Here is a 22,687-nt window from a genome sequence, read left to right on the forward strand (position 1 = left end):
TGATTTTGTTGCTAGTATTTTATTTAGTCTTCACAGCAACCCTACACATTATCAAACTCAGATTTGCAACTGAGAAAACTCAGCAAAAAGGATGAAGAACTTCCCGAAGGCCAGATTGCTATTAGTTGTGGCCAAAATTCAGACACCAAGACCAGAGCTCCTGCCACTAGACCCACTGCTTCTCCAGAAGGAAAGGGTGGGGAAAGAGCTTTTAGTGACACAAATTCCCATGATGCCAGACCACCAGGCAGTTTCCCAGGGGTGGCAGAAAAAGCCTAAAATGCAAAAAGTATGGGCTGCTGCTGAGGCCTTGGGTAAATGCCTCATTGTACTCTGGGAAGTCTGATGGACACTTACTAAATGAAGAGGAAAAGGCATTCCTCGCCTAGTGAGCCAAATGTGAGTGAGCCCTCCTTTAAACTTTTCATCCTGAGCACATCTGCTCACAGAAAGGCAGAGAAAGCTCTTCCAGAAAAATTGCTGGAGGAAACCGTAAGATACTTCTGGCTTCTAACATAAACGCTCCCCCCCCCCACTTCTATCCAAGAATTTCCATTTAAAAACAGAATATAGTGAAATGAACAGCCATTAACCTACTGGAAGTGAGCTATTAGTCTACAAGAACTGCAGAGACTAATCAAGATATCAAGGTTCATTGCAATCAATTAGAATTGTGTCAATTCATTTGTCCAACAAATATGTCCAACAAATATATTTACTACCATGCACTACTCACTGTTTTAGGTGCTAGGGACAGATCCGTGAACCAAGTAAACAAAGACCTCTGCGCTTGCAGAACTGTCAGGCTGAGCATGATTGTACAGGATCCCCTCAAACTGATCATAATCTGACTAAAAATCATATTTTTTATTAAAAAAAAAAAAAGGGTATTCCTCCAAAGCTTTGCAAATGCTTTGCCTTCTGTCTGGAATCCCCTCCCCGCTCCCCCCAAGCACCTATCACACAGCAGGCTTATAATAAATATTGCCAGAGGGATGAAGGGTGATATAAAAATATCTCCCTAAACAAAAAGGAGGAAACATAGCAGTGGTCTGCCCTAAAATCTCAATTTAAATTGGTCTAGACCCAAGCTTTTATGCTGCATCAGATCCAGAGAAGCCCAAATAAAACCTGAGTCAACTCAATCTCCATTTCACAAACACAAGAGAAATTAGGTCAGCTTGTTCCAGGGTCCACCCCAGGGATTAAAAACTTTTTAAAAACCTACACCAGACTTGCCAGGGCTGCTTGAGGCAAGAAAGAAACCTCCCAAACCTCAAGCCTCCCAAAGGCCCTGGGCCTAGGACTACCTTAAACCTTGTCCTAATGCCCTGCTATTAAGCACACAGAACAAAGAACCTACAACAGGAACAGGTGACATTACCCCAGTTCAGACTCCCAGTGATGCTCAACTTCTAGTGTGAAGAGTCAAAACAAATTCAACTTATTTTTCTTTAATGAAAGTTCAAACTGAAAGGTACTCTGCCATGTCCCATGTTGAATTTATTTCTTTTTTCTCATTTAATCTGTACAATAACATTGAGATACTATTATCGTCACCCCATTTTATGGTTTAAAAGAAACTAAAACAAGAGAGAGTTTAAGTAATTTGCCCCAAATCACACAGGGATAGAAGTCATAAGTGGTAGAGATGAAATGTGAATCCAGAAGATCTGATTCTAGAAACCACAACTCTAAGCTAGATTTTGCTAATTATATGCTTGAAATTTGGTGGGGGAGACGGGGGAGGAACTTCAATTAACCAAAATATTTAGTACAAAGAGGGAATAAGTTAAATGTTTTGCTTAGCTGATTTTCTATTTCATTGTCAGCCATGATGAAAAGATTTTTCATTTCAGTCTTTGTAGAAAATCTTTCCCAAATACTTTTGTCAATTTTCCTTTCATATAAATACAATCTAACAAACTAATAAAACTCTTTCATGTTTTAGAAACCAATTCCATCATTCTGAGTATCAGTGATGATTACTGCTGAGGACAGAGAACTGTGTTACATATACACTAACTATACACCATATTTCAGAAATGGGCTGCTTTAATAAGTCCCTGATACCAGTTTATTTTCTTGGCATCTGGCTCTTCTCACAAGAAGACAGTTTAAATAAAAAACTCTGGTAACTGAGGATTGATCCTTGTTTTTGTTAAAGTTTAACTGTAACATGTAAGTGGAAGAAAAACATATATATAAGTTGATCATTTGAAATTATCCATGTATCCAAAGTATGCTTTTCTGGAAACACAGAACTAATACTACAGTTTCTAGAAGAGAAAATTGATCGTTCAGACAGTCTTCTTTTCATCAAGTTTCAATCTTCATTCCACTATAATTCTAGTATTTGGACCCTTTCAAAAAGGAATTTAATTCTATCAGAAGGAAGATTTAATCTCTTAACAAAATCACAATTGCAAGAAGTTTTGTTGTTAGGTTTTGTTTTGGAGTTTGAATTTTTGTTTTCCACTTAAGGATAATGTTGAATTAAGTCACCACAAGAAAGTCTAATTTGTACCAGTTTCTGTGTCAGGCATGTAAATACATACTGTCTCTCGTTTACAAAACAACCGGCCAAATAGATATAAGTCCCATTTAAACAATGGCCAAGTTAGAATTCAGTTTAATAACTTCCCCAAGGTCAAACAATTAGTGAGTGGCAGAAGAAATCTGATTTCAAAGCCTACAGTCTTTCCATTAGGTTGTTTTTATTACAAATTATCCATGAAGATACTTAATGACATTGTTATAATCTAGACAGCAACTCATCTGCATCTATTTTCTCTTCAAATAAGGCTTTGTGATAGCATAAAATTCTAATGCCTATGAACACATTAAAGGTAAGAAAACTGTCTTTAAATCAAGCAAGTTATTACAGTTTCCTGCTGGGCAAAGCAAGCTCATAGTGAAATCTTCAGTAAAGCTTTCTTTTTCTAATGAAAGCCTCTGAGCACACTGCATGCTTTCAATGTAACATAAAGAAGGAAATGCAAAATGTGTTGTGAAATAATACCAAAAGAAGTTCAAAAGCTAGAATACAATTTCCTAAAGGTTAAAAAAAAAAAAAGTCTCCTAAGCATTTAAAATAGGAGGTCTTGTTCCCGTTTTACAGAGCTTACACTCCACTTTCCAGAGAGTCTAGCACAGTGTTGAACCTAATGCAAATGCTCAAAGAATAAGTGATTAAGGAAGTCTAAAAATTAGATGTATGATAATAAGATCTCAGTCACAGACTCCTGGGGAAATCAGGCTTATATGGCAATTTTTGAGGAAGCTGAAGACCTATACTTTTAAGCACTGAAACATTTTGGTTGTAAATCTTTCCAAGCTAGATTATACATCTCACTGCTTTTTTGAAAAGAATATTTTGAATAAAACATTATCTTGATGACTGCAATGGACATCTGTTTTGGCTGCCTAGCATCCATTCTCCCTTCTTCTGCTAACAGCACCAGATTTTCTCTGCAAAACTACCCTGCCCCACTCCCAGGCTATAGAATCCAGGTGGCACTGAACAGGCCCGCACACACATTCATACTCCTTCATCACCCAATCAACATCTCAGGGTAACCCCTCCCTCCAAAAATCTTGGTGATTGGTTCATAGATCAGCCTATGACCCAAACTGGGCCTAGTGCAATCAGCCCTGAGACTACGACTCAAAATAATTTTTTGGGTGACTTTTTCCCTTTGGGTGACTAAATTGGTAGACTATAAACTTGGATTTGCCAGTAGCCACTGTTGCCATCGTATAGGAAGCAAGTTGCCCAGAAATGAACCCAACACAGGAGACAGAAAACCAAGAGATAAAGAGATGACAAATCTCTGAAAACGTAAGTAGAACACCTAGATCCAGCAAAACCAAAAGCCAGTTTTACCACTATACTTCTCAGTATCGAGAAGCAATAAATCCCCTCTTTTGCTCAAGCCATGTTTCACTGGGTTTCTGCCACTTAGGACAAAAAGAATCCTGACTAATACAATAATGTCACCAACATGATCGCTAACTGTGCAGAGCAATGTAATACAAAAAAATCCTCAGAGTAAACCAAAGCATGTAGGGCATAAGCAAAGGGCTTTCCCATGAATGAAAGATGTAAGTTTAAATGCATGGATTCTGAGAAATCTACTTTGGCTACTTTTACTTCCCATTTTTCAGCTGTGTTAGCACGGTAACAATTGCTGAATAGCAGAGTTCTATACAGACATGAACTCTTGACTTAAACAAAAATAATATAATAATTTTAAATAACAGCTACTTAGGTACAAATCTAACCAAAAAAATGTACAAGAACTACATGAGGAAAGTTACAAAACTCTGATAAATGAAGTCAAAGAACTAAATAAGGGGCACCTGGGTGGCTCAGTCAGTTGAGCGTCTCCCTTCGGCTCAGGTCATGATCCAGGACCCACGGGATCAAGCTCTGCATCAGCCTCCCTGCTGAGCAGGGAGTCTGCTTCTCCCTCTGCCCCTCACTCCATTCGTACTCTCTCTCTCTCACTCTCTCTCTCAAATAAATAAATCTTAAAACAAACAAACAAACAAAAAAACCCACAAAGAACTAAATAAAGGGAGAAATATAGAGGCACTGGGTGGCACAGTCGGTTGAGCGTCCAACTCTTGGTTTCATCTCAGATTGTGATCTCAGGGTCGTGAAATCGAGCTCCACATCAGGCTCCGTGCTCAGTATGAAGTCTGCTTGAGATACTCTCTCCCTCTCCCTCTACCCATCATGCTCATGTTCTCACTCGCTCTGTCTCTAAAATAATAATCTTAAAAAAAAATGGAGAAATAGTAATGTTCATGAATAAGAACACTCAATAATGTCAAGATGACAGTTCTTTGTAATTGGATCTATAGATACAATTCAATCACAATCAAAATATCAGCAAGTTATTTTGTGGATATTGACAAACTGATTCTAAAGTATATGGAAAGGCAAAAGACCTAGAAGAGTGAACACAATACTAGGAAGAACAACAAATTTTGGAAGACTGACACTAACTGACTTTGAGACTTAGTATAAAGCTACAGTAACCAACACGGGATGCTACTGGTGAAAGAAAAGACAGATCAAAAGAGAACTCAGAAATAGAGCCCTACATAGTAACTGATCTCTGCCCAAGGAGCAAGATAGTCTATGCAACAATGATGCTAGAACTGAACATCCACATGCAATCAAGTGAATCTACGCACAGACCTTCCTTACACCCTTCACAAAACTCAAAATGGGTCATAGATCAAAATATAAAACACAAAAGTATAAAACTCTAAGCGATAACATAGGAGAAAACCTAGATGACCCTGGGTGTGGCAATGCCTTTAGATATACCACGAAACACATGATCCATGAAAGAAATAATTGATAATTTGGACTTCTATTAAAAATAAAAACTTCCGGGGCGCCTGGGTGGCACAGCGGTTAAGCGTCTGCCTTCGGCTCAGGGCGTGATCCTGGCGTTATGGGATCGAGCCCCACATCAGGCTCCTCTGCTGGGAGCCTGCTTCTTCCTCTCCCACTCCCCCTGCTTGTGTTCCCTCTCTTGCTGGCTGTCTCTATCTCTGTCAAATAAATAAATAAAATCTTTTTAAAAAAATAAAAATAAAATAAATAAATAAATAAAAACTTGCAGGGGTGCCTGGGTGGCTCTGTCGTTAAGCATCTGCCTTCAGCTCAGGGCGTGATCCCAGGGTCCTGGGATCGAGCCCCGTGTCGGGCTCCATGCTCCACAATGAGAGCCTGATTCTTCCTCTCCCACTACCCCTGCTTGTGTTCCCTCTCTCGCTGGCTGTCTCTTTCTCTGTCAAATAAATAAAATCTTTTTTTGAAAAAATTGAAAATTTTTAAAAATTAAAAAAAATTAAAAAATAAAATAAAAACTTCCAAAGTGGGGCACCTGGGTGGCTCAGTCAGTTAAGCATCTGCCTTCAGCTCAGGTCATGATCCCAGGGTTCTGGGATCAAACCCCGCATCAGGCTCCTTGCTCAACGAGGAGTCTGCTGTTCCCCCTGCTTGTGCTCACACACTCTACTCGGTCAAATAAATAAATAAAATCTTTAAAAAATAAATAAGTAAATAAATAAAAACAAACTTCTGTTCTACCAAAGACAATGCCAGGAGAATGAGAGGACAGGCCACAAACTGGGAGCAAATATTTGCAAAAGACACATTTGATAAAGGACTATTATCCAAAATATACAAAAAACTCTTAAAGCTCAGTAAGAAAACCACCCAATTTTTAAAAATGGGCCAAAGACCTTAATAGACACCTCCCCAAACAAGATATACAGATGGCAAATCAGAGTATGAAAAAAATGTTCCACATATGTCATCAGGAAGACGCAAATTAAAACGAGACACCACTACACACATATTAGAATGACCGAAATCCGAAACGCTGATAACACCAAATGCTGGTGAGGATATGGAGCAGTAGGAACTCTCGTTCACTGCTGGCAGGAATATGAAATGGGAGAGCTACTTTGGAAGACAGCTGGCCGTTTCTCAAAAAACTAAACATACTCTTGCCATCCAGCAATCACCTTGGTGTTTACCCAAAGGAGTTGAAAATTTATGTCCACACAAACACCTGCACATGGATGTTTAGAGCAGCTTTATTCATAATTACCAAACCCTGGAAGGAACCAAGTCTTTCAGTAGATGAATGGATAAACTGTAGCACATCCAGATAATGCAATATGATTAAACACCAGAAAGAAATGAGCCATGAAGCCATGAAAAGACAAGGAATAACCATACACACACACACACACACACACACACACACACACACACACACACAGAGGCACCCATAAATACATACTACTGAGAGAAAAAAGCCCATCTGAGAAGGCTACATACTGTATGATATCAGCTACATGACATTCTAGAAAAGGCAAAATCATGGAGACAATAAAAAGAACAGTGGTTGCTAGGGGTCAGGGTGCATGAAGGAATAAACAGGCAGAAGACAGAGGATCTTTAGGGCACTAAAAATATTCTGTATGATACTATAAATGGATACATGCTATCACACATTTGTCTAAAACCAAAGAATACACAACACCCTGACGTAAACAATGGACTTTGTGGGGTTATGATGTGTCAGCACAGGGTCACCGATGGTAACAAATGTGCCGCTCTGGTGGGGCGTGCTGACACTGGGTGAGGCTGTACATGCCTGGGGCAGGGGTATACGGGAAATCTCTGTATCTTCCTCTCTACTTTGCTGTGAACCTAAACCTTCTCTAAAATAGTATCTTTTAAAACAAATGACAAGTAACAGCTCCCATTTAAGAACTTTCCATTTCCCATGCACTCTGCATTACCATTTAATCTTTCAACTCAATGAAGCAGGTATTATTACGGCCTCCATTTTATAGTTGACAAAACGAGATTCAAACTGTCATTTTGAGGGAACTAAAATAGAGATCAACAAATTTACTGCTCACGTGGACTTTAAGGGTTATATCAGTGAATTGCTGGTCCACATAGAGGGCTCAGGGCCTTACACTGTGAACCACAAATACAGCAAGAACCACAACACTGCCATGAATTACCAAAAATCATGAGATTCTGCTATATTGTAATTTATACCCAGATGGCCCCTAAATTGCACACTTTAGGAAGAAATCTGGAATCAGTTTCAAATAACTAAAAATTAAGAAAATATATGGCTCACTTTCTGTTACTTTTTAAGAACAGCAAGTCAAAGTCATTCTACATAACCAATTTAGAGCATCAGCATAGTGTAATAAAAAGCACAAGCTTCCAGCAAGGATACACAATTTTGGTAAAAATCAAAATGTGATCTCAGTAGGAATACAGAGGGACTTCAAAGTTATAAAATGTTCTATTTCCTAAGTTGAGTGGTAGGTACATGCATTTTTGTTTATTCTTTAAGCTGTGCATATACATATAATTTGTGTTACAGTTTTCATAAACTGGTTTAAAGAATACAGAGCAGACTTCAAGTCCCAACTCTATCCTTTGGACAAGTTGCTCCCTATCTCTAAGCTTTGATCACTCAATACTTACTGACAGGCCTGCAATATGCCAGGTACTGTTCTAGCTGTTGGAATTTCAGGTACAAGAAAGAGGTCATTTCTGTCCTCATGGAACCCTATTTTCCTTACCTATATAACTGAGCTGATACTTCTTACTTCATAAGGTGGTGGGCAAAAGCTTTATTACAATGAGCTTCCCCTAGGCTCAACTACAGTTTAAAGAAATACTCTAACAATCCTAAAACAGGCACCCCTTTTCAAAATCCTAAAAAAGACACCCCTTTTCAAAATCAGCTTAAAAAGTACAGTGAGGGGGGCCTGGGTGGCTCAGTCATTAAGCATCTGACTTCAGCTCAGGTCATGATCTCGGGGTCCTGGGATCAAGCCCCTTCTCAGGCTCCACGTTCAGCAGGGAGTCTGCTTGCCCTTCTCCCTCTGCCCTTCCCCCTGGCCCTGCTCATGTGCACTCTCTCTCAAATAAATAAAATCTTTAAAAAAAAAAAAAAAACAAGTACAGTGGGATGAGGTTCCACGCCTCTATTCCAAATAAGTTATTTTCAAACGGGCATGTCAAGTACTTAGTGCAGGAAAAATCATAAAATTTTTTAAGTAATCCATGTCTTTTGAGTGAGTGGTAACTTGTCCCTACATTACTACAAATTGTGGTTCATATCTTAATACTCCATAAAGCGGATTCACTTTCACTGAAAAATTCAAGAGAAAAGCTAAAGTAATCATGCTGACTCATTTAAAAGAAAGAAAAAAAAAAAACTATAAGAAATCCTTGTGCAGTTCATGACCAAAAACTGCCTCTCCCCTGATTTTCTATATAAGCCTGACTTTTCTTCCCTCACAATATCTGATTTTTCTAACTACTACATGTGCAGGTAATATTAGCCAGTACTTTTCGGGACAATGCCACAGGAATGAAGTTAAAATCTTGAATCTACATCTCGATGGCTGTCCCATCTGGGCAAACAAATTAACCTTTTTGAGCCTCAGTTTCCTCAAAAATATGACCCATCTTAAAGGGGTATATTAACAATATCAGAATATTAAGAAAAATATCACAATATTAAGAAAAGTGACTGAGACATAATAAGGACTCAATAAAAGTCAATTCTTTATCACCATTTATCACCATTCTTCAAAAGTTTGCTGTGATTCATTATCTTATTGAAAAGAAGATAATAAATTTAGTTAATATCTCTAATATTTTAATCTGAAGTAAAACAACTCTCAAAGGGCTTTTTTCCCCTTCATCCCACCTCTAAAGAAACAGCATAAAATTTTTTTTTTTAAGATTTTATTTGAGAGAGAGAGAGAGTTTGAGGGAGCACAAGCAGGGGGGAAGGGCAGAGGGAGAAGCAGACTCCCCACTGAGCAGGGACTGAGATCATGACCTGAGCCAAAGGCAGCCACTTAACTGACTGAACCACACAGGTGCCCTGTTTTTACTTATATCAATTTTTTAAAAATATCTAATAAAAAAATATTTAGTCATGTTGAGCATCCACTGTGGTCACAGATCTGAGCAAAGTTCGTAGAATTAGAGTCCTGCAAAGTGAAAGCTCAAATTCAGAATATAACAAATCTGGCTCTCAATTCGTCCATTGGCTAAGACTCGGTTTTCTTCATGATACTCCTGAACCAGAAATGTGAACAGCTATTTAAGAGAGATTTGAAAGCCAGGGTGTTTGCGTGTTAGCTTAAGTTACGGATTACAGCTGAAAACCTCAGCTAACCAAAGCATCACGTCATAAGCATTCCTTCCAGAGCTCTCGCAACAGTTTCTTCACTGGACTATCCACTTTTTGCTACCAAGTGGCCACTGGGTTACTGCAGTAAAACACTGGGCGGGGAGCTGACACTGGAGGCAGCGGGTGAGCAGAACAGCCTCGAGAACCTGATGTTGCTGCCACTCTCCCAGTGCGACGCAGCTACCCAAGCAGGGTGCCCACGGCAGGCTCCAAGACGCCCGCTGTAATGAGACACTTGTGTTGGAAATGCACTCCAGAGTTTCGGCATGGCCAGTACCATCTGATCATGGGACTGGCAGGCTCATCCCTCTTACAAGAGCACCCTCTTCCGAGACCTTCAGGCAGACAGGCTAAACTCAGCTCTGGGAGCTTTCACAACTTGAGACTATTGGTTTTCTGAGAGCCCCAAGTAAAGGTGGGTTCTTGAACAAATACATAAATCAGAGTACACAAAATGGAATGTGACCAAAAAAGCAGTTAAGAACAAAGTAGGTCAAATATCTACTCGAAATGTTCCAACTTTTTTTAAAAATCACATACCTAAGTAACAAGCACCATACACAGAGATGTTTGCCGGCATTATTTACAATAGGAGAACTCTGAAAACTATCTAAAGATCTAATTCTAAGTAAATATTACTCATAAACATGATGTAATATAGTAATTCATAGCAAATGAAATTACTTTCACAAAGCTATATTAATAATTTTAGGAACATAAGAACTAGGATGATCGGTAGGGGAAGAAAGGGATAAAGAAAGGGGGGGTAATCAGAAGGGGGAATGAAACAGGAGAGACTATGGACTATGAGAAACAAACTGAGGACCTCAGAGGGGAGGGGGGTGGGGGAATGGGATAGACCGGTGATGGGTAGTAAGGAGGGCACGTATTGCATGGTGCACTGGGTGTTATACACAACTAATGAATCATCGAGCCTTACATCGGAAACCGGGGATGTACTGTATGGTGACTAACATAATATAATAAAAAATCATTAAAAAAAAATAATAATAATTTTAGGAAAAGCTTAATGATTTGGAGGAGATGAGCAAGGAATACACACATATAGCAGAAGTTCAGGGAAAAAGTTTATATGTATGTTTATATTTACAAATAAATATATTTATATATATGCTTTATTTCCACACATTCACACGCAAAAGACTACAAGGAAATAAATATACCAAAACATTAATCGTGTTTATCACCGAGTGATGCTTTTTCTCTTCGTAATTTTTAGAAAATTTTTAAATTGTATACATACTCAAAAACTAATTCGAAAACAAGCAACTAAAAATTTAAACAGGAAAAAAAAAACACAAACCAGGATAATCTGTCAATATGTACTCAAATAACTTGAGAAAATTTTTAGTTGTTTTTAATTTACAATGAGATATAACATACCACAGTATAAGAAAAACTGTAAGAATGAAACTCCCACAGAAGTTTATAGAACAAAATGTATACTAAATCCTCCAATTAAAGACCCGTAAAGTAGTTTCAGTGCTTTCTAACCCACCTTCTCACAGCAGGGAATTAATCCCTCGGGGGGATGCAAACAAACTTCAAAGAGAAGATTATGCCCAGACACTAGTACTGTATAGTGTAAGGTTTATACCTAAGTTTGCTCAGATACTTTGGCAGAGATCAGAGATGCAGATCCAAGGAACAAAGACTAATCTTAAGGCAGATTCCTTGCAATCATTTAAAAAGACAAAAATAATGCATTCAATAATATCAAAAAAGGCAAATACAATAAATTTTATTAAAAACAAGAAAGTTGTAGAAGTAGACAAAAGGTACCTATAATCAAATACTAAGTGACAGCTTATTCCCTGGTAATAGCAACTAGGAATTCTCACAAACTCCCAAAGCAAGCAAGAGGCACCAGTTTAGCGTGCGTACCCAAATCTTACTGGCACGATGTTTCCAAAGTGTCCCATGCAGTGTACAAGGTCTTGATGCACTAAGCGGAGCTGACAGATCACATGTCCCTTCCGTGGTGGTCATGGAAGGCTCTTCAGAGTACGGTACAGAGTACTGACAACACATGTCTTCAGGAATGGCAACATTGAAAGTAACTGAGGAAAAAAGAACTGTTTCTAAAGCCTAGTAGTATTTTTTTAAGATTTTTATTTATTTGAGAGAGAACTAGACAGCACAAGCAGGGGTAGGAACAGAGGGAGAGGGAGAAGCAGGCTCCCCACTGAGCAGGGAGCCAGATGCGGGGGCTCGATCCCAGGACCCAGAGATCATGACCCAAGCTGAAGGCAGACCCTTAACCAACAGAGCCACCCTGGCGCCCCTAAAGTCTAGTAATATTTCTTACTGGCCTTTCTCACATCTGTCATCTTTTTGTGAGGTGTTTTCTTGGGGGGGGGGGGGCGGGTATGATTTAGAAGTACCTGATTTTTTTTTTAAGACTTTATTTTTTAAGTAACCTCTACACCCAATATGGGGCTTGAACTTACAACCCCGAGATGAGGAGTCACACACTCTACCAACTGACCCAGCCAGGTGCCCCTAGAAGTACCTGATCATTTTATAAAAATGTTTTAAGTAAAGGAACAGCAGATCCCAGTAATTCAGATTTAGTTTCCCAATATTTTTTTGGTTTGGGTTTTGGTTTTTTCAAGTAGGCGCCACACTCAATGTAGGGCTTGAACTCACAACCCTGACATCGAGAGTTGCATGCTCTACTGACTGAGCCAGTCAGGAGCCCCTAATTAGTTTCCCAATTTTTAAATTAGCTAATCATCTAATAGAAAACTAAAATCCTTAGTAGATTAAAGACCTAAATGCGAAAGGCAAAACCATAAATTTCTTACAGGAAAATATCTTCATAACTGTGGGGTAGGAAAATATTGGTCAATTGTACTACATTAAAATCAAGAAGTTATGATCAAAGTTAACATAAAGAGAGTGAAAGACAAACCATAGAGTGGAAGAAGATATTTGTAATACATTCAACAAGATAATTAGTATCCATAATATAAAGATAATCTTATAAATCAATGAGGAAAAGGTAGAAAATAAGAAAAATTAGCAAGAGACTTGAACAGGCACTCTAAAAAACAAGCTATTCAAGAGGCCGATAAGCAGAAGGTAGTCATCAGGAAAATGCAAGTAAAAACAACAAGGAGATACTGCTGTAAAACCATCAGGTTGCCAAAAATCAACACATCTAATTGTGCCAAGGACTGATGAAGTTGTAGAGCAATAAGGACTATCAAACACTGCTGGAGGGAGTGCAGACTAGTACGGTCAATTTCGAAAAACAGGTTAGCATGATCCAGTAATCAAGTATAGTATCTATCCTAAGGAATTGTACTTTTAAGTGCGCCAGGATTCATGTATACAGAAAGAGTACAGCAACATTGCTTGTAATAGCCCAAAACTGCAAACAACTTCAAGTGTTTTCAACAGAATGGATAAATTGTTATATAATCCTACAGTGTATTACACAGCAATGAAAATGAATGACTGTAGCTACACACAACATGAAGAACCCTTACTAACATAATGTTGAGCAAAAAAAAAAGCAGCAAAACTACACAAAGAATAATTCTGTTTCTATAAAATTCAGAAGCAAGCACTACATTATATTTTTCAAGGAGGTATACTTAGGCCATAAAACTATAAAGAAAAACAAATGATTATCATAAAAGTCAAGAAAGTAGTTACCTCTGGAGAAAGGAAAGGAGGGACCTCTGGGGTGCCAACCAAACCCACCTCCAACACTTACAGGGCCTCGGCAAGAGTACAAATGGAGGCCCTCATACCATATGTGTTAATATTTAACAGATATGAAACAAGCTTACAAAATATTAAATAAAATATGTTCTAACCTCCTAGCATGACAAATATACCTTCATAACTGCCTGGAAAGCCAGATTCATACAGAGAATTTTGGGATTCCCCAGGTTTCCATGAGGAAACATGATGGTCCAAGGAGAACTGGCCACTGGTCCGCCACCCATTGACCTCTTCTCCATCCCACACAGCCAAGGACCTCGCACACAAGCATGCAGTCACCTCCACTCACAACTCCAAGCTCCATCCCCTACCCTACTCTCCACCCACAGCCACACTTAGACCATCCCTTGTATACATCAGCAGCCCAGCCCACCCTCAGAAGTATGGATCCTAGGAAAGGGACTCACACAGGCTCTGGGCCATTTGGGCAAGAAGTTCTGAGTTCCTAGGTCCTTAACGTATGGTCTACCATGGAAAGGTTCAGGTTCTAAGCAGGCATGTCCCACAGGCCCTACAGACTCTGTCCCATGGAAGAGGGCCAAAGCAGGGCCCACTAAAGCACAGGGCCGGGGCTGGCAGCCCTCCTGCAGTAACAGTATTTCCTTATACCCAGGCAACATTACATTTCTTAGCCTGGAGAGCAGTAACATGGGCACTTGATAATTATTTGCTAAAGTGTACATGTAAGTTCCATGTACTTTTTTCCCCACAAATAAAGAATAGACATCACATGCTGGCTGATATGATACGCAGTTAACACACAGTGACCCCTGCCAAAAATTCATAACCCGAATCTAATCATGAGGATATGATCAGATTCAAATCTAGAGACCTTCTGCAAAACAACAGACCTAAATTCTTCAAAACGTGTCTGTGATAAAAGGTAAAGAAAGGCTGCAAAACTATTCCTTACTGAAAGAAACTAAATACATATGAAGCTGAATGGACTGCATGATCCTGAATAATTAGATTCTGGATCAGAAAGGAAAATACTCTAAAGGATACTATTGGCACAACTGATTAAATTTAAACATGGACAACTGACATTATATCAACATTAAATTTTCTTATTTCAATAACTGTTCAATAACTCCACATTATATCAACATTAAATTTTCTTATTTCAATAACTGTACTAGAATTATGTAAGAAAATTCTTAGGAGATATATTCTGAAGAATGTAGGGGTAAAGGGTCACTATGTCTGCAACTTATTCTCAGACGGCTCAGCAAAAATTACATATACATATAGAGGGATAAAGCAAGTACGGCAAAAATGGGTAATAACTGATGAGCCTAAGGAAAGGGCATATGCACTCAACCATTCTTATAACGTTCATCTTTGAAAATATTTTCAAAATAAAAAAGTTTTTAAAATATACTAGAAGGGTTAAACAAAGAAGTTGTCTATGGGGCAGAGGAATTAGATGACTGCGATAAGAGAAAGACCTGGCATTTTGTTCATTCCTCCATCTTATTTGCACTTTTCTGATCTTGTTCTTTTTCCCAAAAAATTCACTTTAACTTTGGGAGGAAAAAAATCATAGAACACTGAAAGAGGAAACATTAGCAACTGTAAAATAAGAAACATTCTGTCCCCAGGTTTATCTGTCAAATCATAGCCATCATCAAATGGTTACTCTGCAAAGTAGGCCCACAGAGGTGCTGCTGCAGATATGTACCTAATAACAGATGCTTCCCAATGCAATGGTTTGCAGAATAAGAGGGATAACTTAACATGGATGCTAACATTCTACTTTTAGAATTTGTAACCTTCATTAGATAATCCAGAAAGTGGAACACACAGTTATCTCACTTCGGCTATTAAGAGAAATTCATTCATCTTAACAAATATCAGCGACATTATGCAAAGCCCTGCAGAGGACATGGGGAGATGTGCCCAACACTGTTACGGCCCTCAAGAAGGCAACTTAGCAGAATAAAGAAGACTTGAATCAAAAATCCTGGTTATTCCACACAGTACCTGTGTGATCTTGGCAAATTATTTGACCGGAGATTCTATTTTCTCATAGGTATAATGCAATGCCACCCAACTATCTTTAAAGGGTTGTATTGTAAGGATAAAATGTCAAGCACATAGGACAACAGAACAGATACTCAATAAAAGGCAGCTAATTTGTAAGTATTACAGTCTAACAGAATGAAATAGAAAATATTGCATAGTCAATTAAGTGGAATCTTGATTTCTCCAAGTTTCGAATCCAAGTCAATTCACTGTCCCTAAACACCAAGTAATACACACAACTGTTTGTGTGTGTGGACCAAGAGCTACTCCCTGACATACCTCTGGCAAATTCATCACTCTCTTAGTTACTAAGAAAAAGAACACTAGGTTACAGGGTTATTTTTTTTCTCATTAACCAAGAAGGATTTTAGTTGAGAATATACTCAGTCTTTGCAAGATACTCTAAACTTATCTAAGACCCTGTTGTCCAGGAATACACGTCCAAATTAGTCCAAAAGCTAAAGCCAAAGGAGATGTTTCCTTCAACTAATTTCCAACTTTTACCAGCAGACATAAAATTTACTACACTAAATCCATTTCAAACATCTCCTTCCCGTTTAGTGGCAGAGATTTCCCATTATATTATTTTGTAACCTAATTCTAAGCCTTCCTCATTAGCAAGATGACAATATTTCATACTAAGCAGCTGACTTCCAGGCATCTGTGAAAGATACAAACCAAAACCCAATGATTACAATGAATAAAACCATACTTCAAGCCTGTTATAGCAGTGACACTGTGCTTATGCTCCATTCCTTAGGATGATGTGGAATAAAAGGGAAAGACAATTAAATATATTTAAAGATAAATCACAGTTCAGAATATTCACGTATCCCACGTGCACAGCTATCTCCACCTGATCTCAGCCAAAAGGCCGAGAAGTGATGTCCTGCACAGCTATTTCATACAATAAACACGTATCATAATCAAACATGCAAATACCTGAAAGAGTGCTACCCGTCCTAGGATAGGCCACTTCAACATAGACTTCAAACGTGGTCTCTGGGTTCTGCCTACAAAAGAACAGATTATGATTACTGACAAGAATTGAGGCAGCATGGTATAGAACATGTGGGCTGTGGTATCAAGGCAGACCTTACTTAAAATCATTAGCTCCACAACTTAATAGCTGTGGAGCTTTGCCCAAGTTACTCAGCTTCTGAGCCATACCTTCCTAACCTAGAAAATGAAAACACCTGGGGCGCCTGGGTGGCTCAGTCGGTTAAGCATCTGTCTTCAGCTCAGGTCATGATCTCAGGGTCCTGGGATGGAGCCCCAAGTCTGGCTCCCTGCTCAGTGGGGAGTCTTCTTCTCCCTCTCCCACTGCCTGTACACCCCACCCCACCCCTGCCACTTGTGCTCTCTTCTCTCAAATAAATAAAAATCTTTAAAAAAAATAATGAAAACACCTAACCAGAAGAATTATTGTGAAACTAAAGAACACACACAGGAAGTGTCTAGGTACAATGCCTGACAAATAATAGGCTAGCTGTGATTACGATTTCACAGGTGTCATATTTTGAATTTACACAGCTGTATCTCCAAAGCCATAGGTAGAATTTTGAGGAAACTGAAACCAAGGCAACACTAGCACAAAGTACCTTCTCCCACCTATTCCAGGATAAAACACATATGATGCAGTTAACTTGCTTATTTATAGGTGTTAAAGACTGAAATGAGAAACAGTATCCTAAATCACTAGACTATTACAAAGACAGGATTCTAATCTAAATATAAGATACTGTTTCCACACAGGGGGCTTCACCTATTGGCAACAGCAAGGATATGAATGTTCATTATTATATCCTTTTACCTCTTTAGGTTATAAATATTTCATAATAAGCCTGAAAAAGATCACAGCACTAACAGAATATTAACAGTTGTTAATTCTGAATGATAAGAACATCGGGTTATATTAGCTTTGAGTTTTCTCTTTGATTCTGAAACTACAATAAAAAAGATATTTCCAGATTGACTGAAAATGGTTTAGAAGAAAATGTTATACTTCCAAATGTTTATAACTGAATTCTATTTTAAACCTAACAAGAAGGCTCAGAAACTTTTGAGTCACCTGATCAGATCTAACGGTGAATTTCAATCAAATAAATACCTTGAATCTGCCCAGTAGATTCCACTTCTCAAAATAACTCTCATTCATTCATTTCCACCTCATTACAATCCTATGAGGACAGGTGGATCAGTTATTATTCTCACCATACAGGTGAGGAACCTGAGGCAAAGAGATTCTATGTAACTTGTCGATGATCCCACAGCTAGTTAGAAACACAGCCAGAACCAGAATTCACCCTCCTGGAGCTCAAATTCTGTGCTTCATTGATTCTAAGATGAACTTTTTCCCCCACATTCCCACATCTCTTACAACCTATTGCATCTTACAATGCTAGATGCAGTATTTTTTTTTCTTTCTTAGTAATACATATAATGGTGCATTTTACAAATAATGGCTCTTAGATTCAATAAAATATGTTAATATTCCCTCTACTTCCGGGGCGCCTGGGTGGCGCAGCCGTTGGGCGTCTGCCTTCGGCTCAGGGTGTGATCCTGGCGTTCTGGGATCGAGCCCCACATCAGGCTCCTCTGCTATGAGGCTGCTTCTTCCTCTCCCACTCCCCCTGCTTGTGTTCCCTCTTTCGCTGGCTGTCTCTGTCAAATAAATAAAATCTTTAAAAAAAAAAAAATTCCCTCTACTTCCTTAGAAGTAGAAAAGTGTGTTTTGTCAATCAGGAATCTATTTCTCTTGTGAAGGATCACCATTCCTTCAATGAAGAGAAACTTAAGCTTTTGCTTTAAACAAGTACCTACAGCGAAAAAGAGTTGGCTGCTCTAAAGTTCAAGGTATTTAAATATACCTTGTCATGTATAATCTTAAAAATCAGACAGTAAAGCAGAGTATTTTACTTAATAGTCTAAATAAAACAAAGTAAACTGAAGTTTTAAGAGAGCCTTACAATTTTTGTGTGTTTTCCCTGTGGAAGGATACAAAAAGGTCTACCAAGTCAGCATCGTTTGGCCACCAAACACTGGAAAATGTCTTATGGAAATATCCCTTTCATTCAAATGATCTCAAAGTAGAGTGCTTGACTAAAGAAAGGAATGTTCTAAGGCTGTTTAAAGAGCATCAGGAAGACTCCTAAAACCTAAACATAGCCTTCTTGCGGTGCCTGGGTGGCACAGTCGGTTTAGTCAGTGTGCCCAACTCTTGGTTTCAGCTCAGGTTGTAATTTCAGGGTTGTGGGATCGAGCCCCACGTTGGGCTCTGAGCTGAGCACAGTCTGCTTAGGACTCTTTCTCCCTCTGCCCCTTCCCCCAAAATTGCACTTGTACACTCTAAAATAAAGCAATCTTTAAAAGAAAAAAACTTTGGGACACCTGGGTGGCTTAGTTGGTTAAGCATCTGCCTTCAGCTCAGGTCATGATCCCAGGGTCTTGGAATCGAGTCCCACGTCAGGCTCCTTGCTTAGCTGGGAGCCTGCTTCTCCCTCTGCCTGCCACACCCCCTGTTTGTTCTCTCTCTCTCTCTGACAAGTAAATAAAATTTTTAAAAATTAAAAAAAAAAAAAACTTTTTCAATAAACAGCTTTCTTAAGCTGATTTTGCAACTGGCTGAATTTCACCTCAAAATTTCATTTGGAAAATTGAAGTAACAAACACGCCCATATAAAGATGTTACATAAATTTTTTAACACTGGAGCTCTGATACATTAACCTGTGCCATTAGGTTAAGGCATTTTGTACAGACCTGCTATGTCTCTAAGTGAAGACTGGCCTGACATTGTCTATACTCACTGCCTCTGCTTCATCTCCCTTTCTCTAACACACTTCAACCAGGCTTCTGAACCCACCACAGCACCAAAACAACTTGTCACGATTACCAATGGCCACATTGCCAAAATGTGCTAAAATGGCCAATTCTCAGGGTTTGTCTTACTCGACGTAAGACATCAGCATTTGACACAGTTGATAGATTTTCCCGCCTTGAGACACTTTCTTCTCTTGCCTTCCAGGATATCACTCTTTATTGGCTGTCCTACCTTACTGGCTGCTCCTTTGTTAAATCCTCCTCATGTAACTCTCCTACCCTTGAATTTAGTCCTGGACCTCTCCCTCTCTCTACTCATTACTTAGATGATCTCATTCAGCCTCATGGCTTTAATTACCACGCAAATGCTGACAAGCCCCAAAATCATGTCTCCAACCTGACTTCTTCCCCGTCTCCAGATTCCCTTATCCACTGCCTACTCAACATCCCCACTTGGGTATTCAAGAAGCATTTCTAATTTAACGAATGGTGCTTTTCTTCCTCAAACCTGTGTCGCTTGAATTCCACCAATTATTCAGACCAAAAAAATACTTGGTATCATCTTTGACTCCTCTTTTATATATATATGCCACAATCATTTACATGTCACAATCAGCAAATTCTATTGATTTGATCATCAACATATATCCAGAATCCGAATGCTTCTCAGCATCCCCAACCCTACTACCCTTGCCAGATCACCATCTCACCTCGATGACTGCAACACTCTAACTGATCTTGCTGCTTCCTCTCTTGCCCTCCTTTGATCAGATTTCAACTTAGTCGTCAGTAATCCTTTTATTGTAAAGGTCAGTTTAGGTCAGTCCTCTGCCTAAAACCTCCCTAAAGTACCCCCTATTACTCCGAGTCAAAGTCTTAATTCTAGAGATGGATGATGGGGATGGTTGCATGACAGTATGCACACCTTTAATACCACTGAACTGAACACTACAAATATGGCTAAGATGGTAAATTTCACACGTATTTTATAATTAAAAAAACAAAAAGAAAAACAAAAACTGAGGGGGCAGAAGTCCTTATAGGGTCTACATGATCTGGCCTCTTCCTCTCTCTCCAACTTCATTTCATACCTTTTTCCCCCTGCTCACAGCACTCCAGGCACACTGTCCTTCCTTCAGCTCCTCAAACACACCAAACTCATTCCTATCTAACGGCCCTTTGCATTGATCTTCATTTAGGTAGCCCTTCCTGTCATTCAAAACTCAGCTTCTATTTCACCTCCTCAGAAAGGCCTTCCCCAATACACTCTCTACCATCTAATTTTAATTTCCCACAGCATACCTATTACAGTCTTGGTCATTGTCAGTCTCTCTCCTATGAATGTAAACTGCAAGTGAAGGATTTTGTCAATCATACCCACTAGTGTTTCCCAGGTACCTAAACAGTGCCTGGGACATAGCCACTGAGTAGAAGGAAGACAGGAAGTAGAGACCAGCCTTTCCTAGGGTCTGAAAGACTTCAACAAATGATAGGAGTGATTATACGCTTCCGTGATTCTCAACCTTCAGCATGTGAAAAGAGAGTTTTCCAGAGCTAATCCAGAGTCTGGCAGGGGCGGGGAAGCCCAAGAATCAGCATTTCTAACAAGTAGCCAAATACTTGTTTACTAACAGGTAATACTGATGCTGTTGGACTAGCGATCACACTTTAAGAATGAACCACTGATCAAGTTAAATGGAATTCTTCTTCCAAATAATTTAGTACATAAAACAAAATAAACTTAAGGTATACCTTAATAATCAACAGTGCTTTTGCAATAAAACAGATTTCAGAGAAAAATAGCATTTGTAGAAGCACTGAAGCTTACTCCTCTTCTGTTGCTATCCATAGTTACTGCCTCATCCTAATGAGTAATAATAAAACTACCTAAGTTTTTCACTCAGTTCAAATAGTTGCCAGAGTTCTATTACATGGAGCCAAAGATTATGACAGTTTCTTAAAAAAAAAAAAAAAAAAGGCAAAAGCTGACTAGAACAGTAAGAACAAATTGGACTATAATTATAAGTTATAGTCATGCTTATCCATGATCACTTACATGTTGCCTTATGGAAGAAGTGGTGACTAATGTTGTGACAAGTTATATAACATACCAACAAATATACATAAGTTATTTTAAGGGCCAGTGAAGCCAATGCAGATGGAAGCATTTTCTATTTCTCTGCAAATCAAAAAATAAATTTAAAAGTGTCTCTTCTAAATGCAAATGGCCAAGAGACTCTTAATATTTTCATTAAGTCTATAAACAACTAAGACTAACAATTTCCAGAGAGTCTCTGAGACTACCTTGAAACTGCTTATTTCCTCCATTACTCTTCAAGATGCTCAATATTTTTAACTACTTGGCTAAAGGAACCGAAAAACCTATTTCTGTCCTATTAACACTCACTGCTAATTCAGTACATGTAATGATGCTGAGAATACCATATTCAGAGCCAATTTTCCAATATGGACCCAAGTTTTCCCAGAACACTTTATGATATAGCTTAACATATTACCATGGAAATGTCCTGGTTCTGCCATGATATCCCACTATTAATTGCCTTACATTTCTATACCTCAATGATCTGGAACCCTGCCTACCTGCCAAGCAACTTTTTTTTGCCACCCACCCTCACCTCCTGCAGTCCTATACCCTAGCATCCAGCTGTACAGAACTACTTGTAGCCCGCTCCACAAACCATCTCTGGTTCACTAGGAGCACCACTAACTGTACTACTTCCACTACTGACTGTTTCTATGTGCCAGGCATGATGCGAAGCACCTTACATGCATTATCTCAGTTAATCTTCAACTACCCTATATGTGTTTGCCCAATTTAAAGAGGACACTGGGACACCCGAGTGGCTCAGTTAAGCGTCTGCCTTCAACTCAGGTCATGATCCCAGGGTCCTGGGATGAAGTCCTGAATCAGGCTCCTCCCTCAGCAGGGAGCCTGCTTCTCCCTCTGCCTGCAGCTCCCCCTGCTTGTGCTCTGACAAATAAATAAATAAAATCTTTTTTAAAAAGGCTATCACTTAAAAAAAAAAAAAAAGAGGACGACACTGAAATTCAGGATAAACTAGCCAAACTCAAAGCAAAGGAGTAGCAGAATCAACATGAATCATCCAAAAACCCTAACCACTTTACCATTTGACATTATTGACATTATTCAGATGCGCTTCTACAAGGAACAGTCTTTCCAGTCTTTTGCACTTGACAAATTCATTCATCAAGCCTCAGCTCAGGCATTTCCTCCTTTCTGGGAAGCCTTTCTCAATCCCACATACCCAAAGCACAGACGGGGTTAAGT

At 39.0% G+C, this 22,687-nt stretch overlaps 1 protein-coding gene across 7 annotated transcripts in view; it reads right to left on the reverse strand.

Moving 5' to 3' along the window:
- The window catches only part of DENND1A (DENN domain containing 1A), a 489,454-nt gene that overhangs the window by 435,654 nt on the left and 31,113 nt on the right, over positions 1-22,687 (reverse strand). For all 7 annotated transcript variants that reach the window (XM_057313747.1, XM_044389585.3, XM_044389586.3 and 4 more), the window contains exon 2: positions 16,500-16,570. In XM_057313747.1, the coding sequence (XP_057169730.1) occupies positions 16,500-16,541 (42 nt within the window). In that variant the 5' untranslated portion in view covers positions 16,542-16,570. The remainder of the gene's footprint in view (positions 1-16,499; positions 16,571-22,687) is intronic.

The sequence above is a fragment of the Ursus arctos genome, unplaced genomic scaffold (assembly GCF_023065955.2).
Source record: "Ursus arctos isolate Adak ecotype North America unplaced genomic scaffold, UrsArc2.0 scaffold_18, whole genome shotgun sequence".
Taxonomy (NCBI): domain Eukaryota; kingdom Metazoa; phylum Chordata; class Mammalia; order Carnivora; family Ursidae; genus Ursus; species Ursus arctos.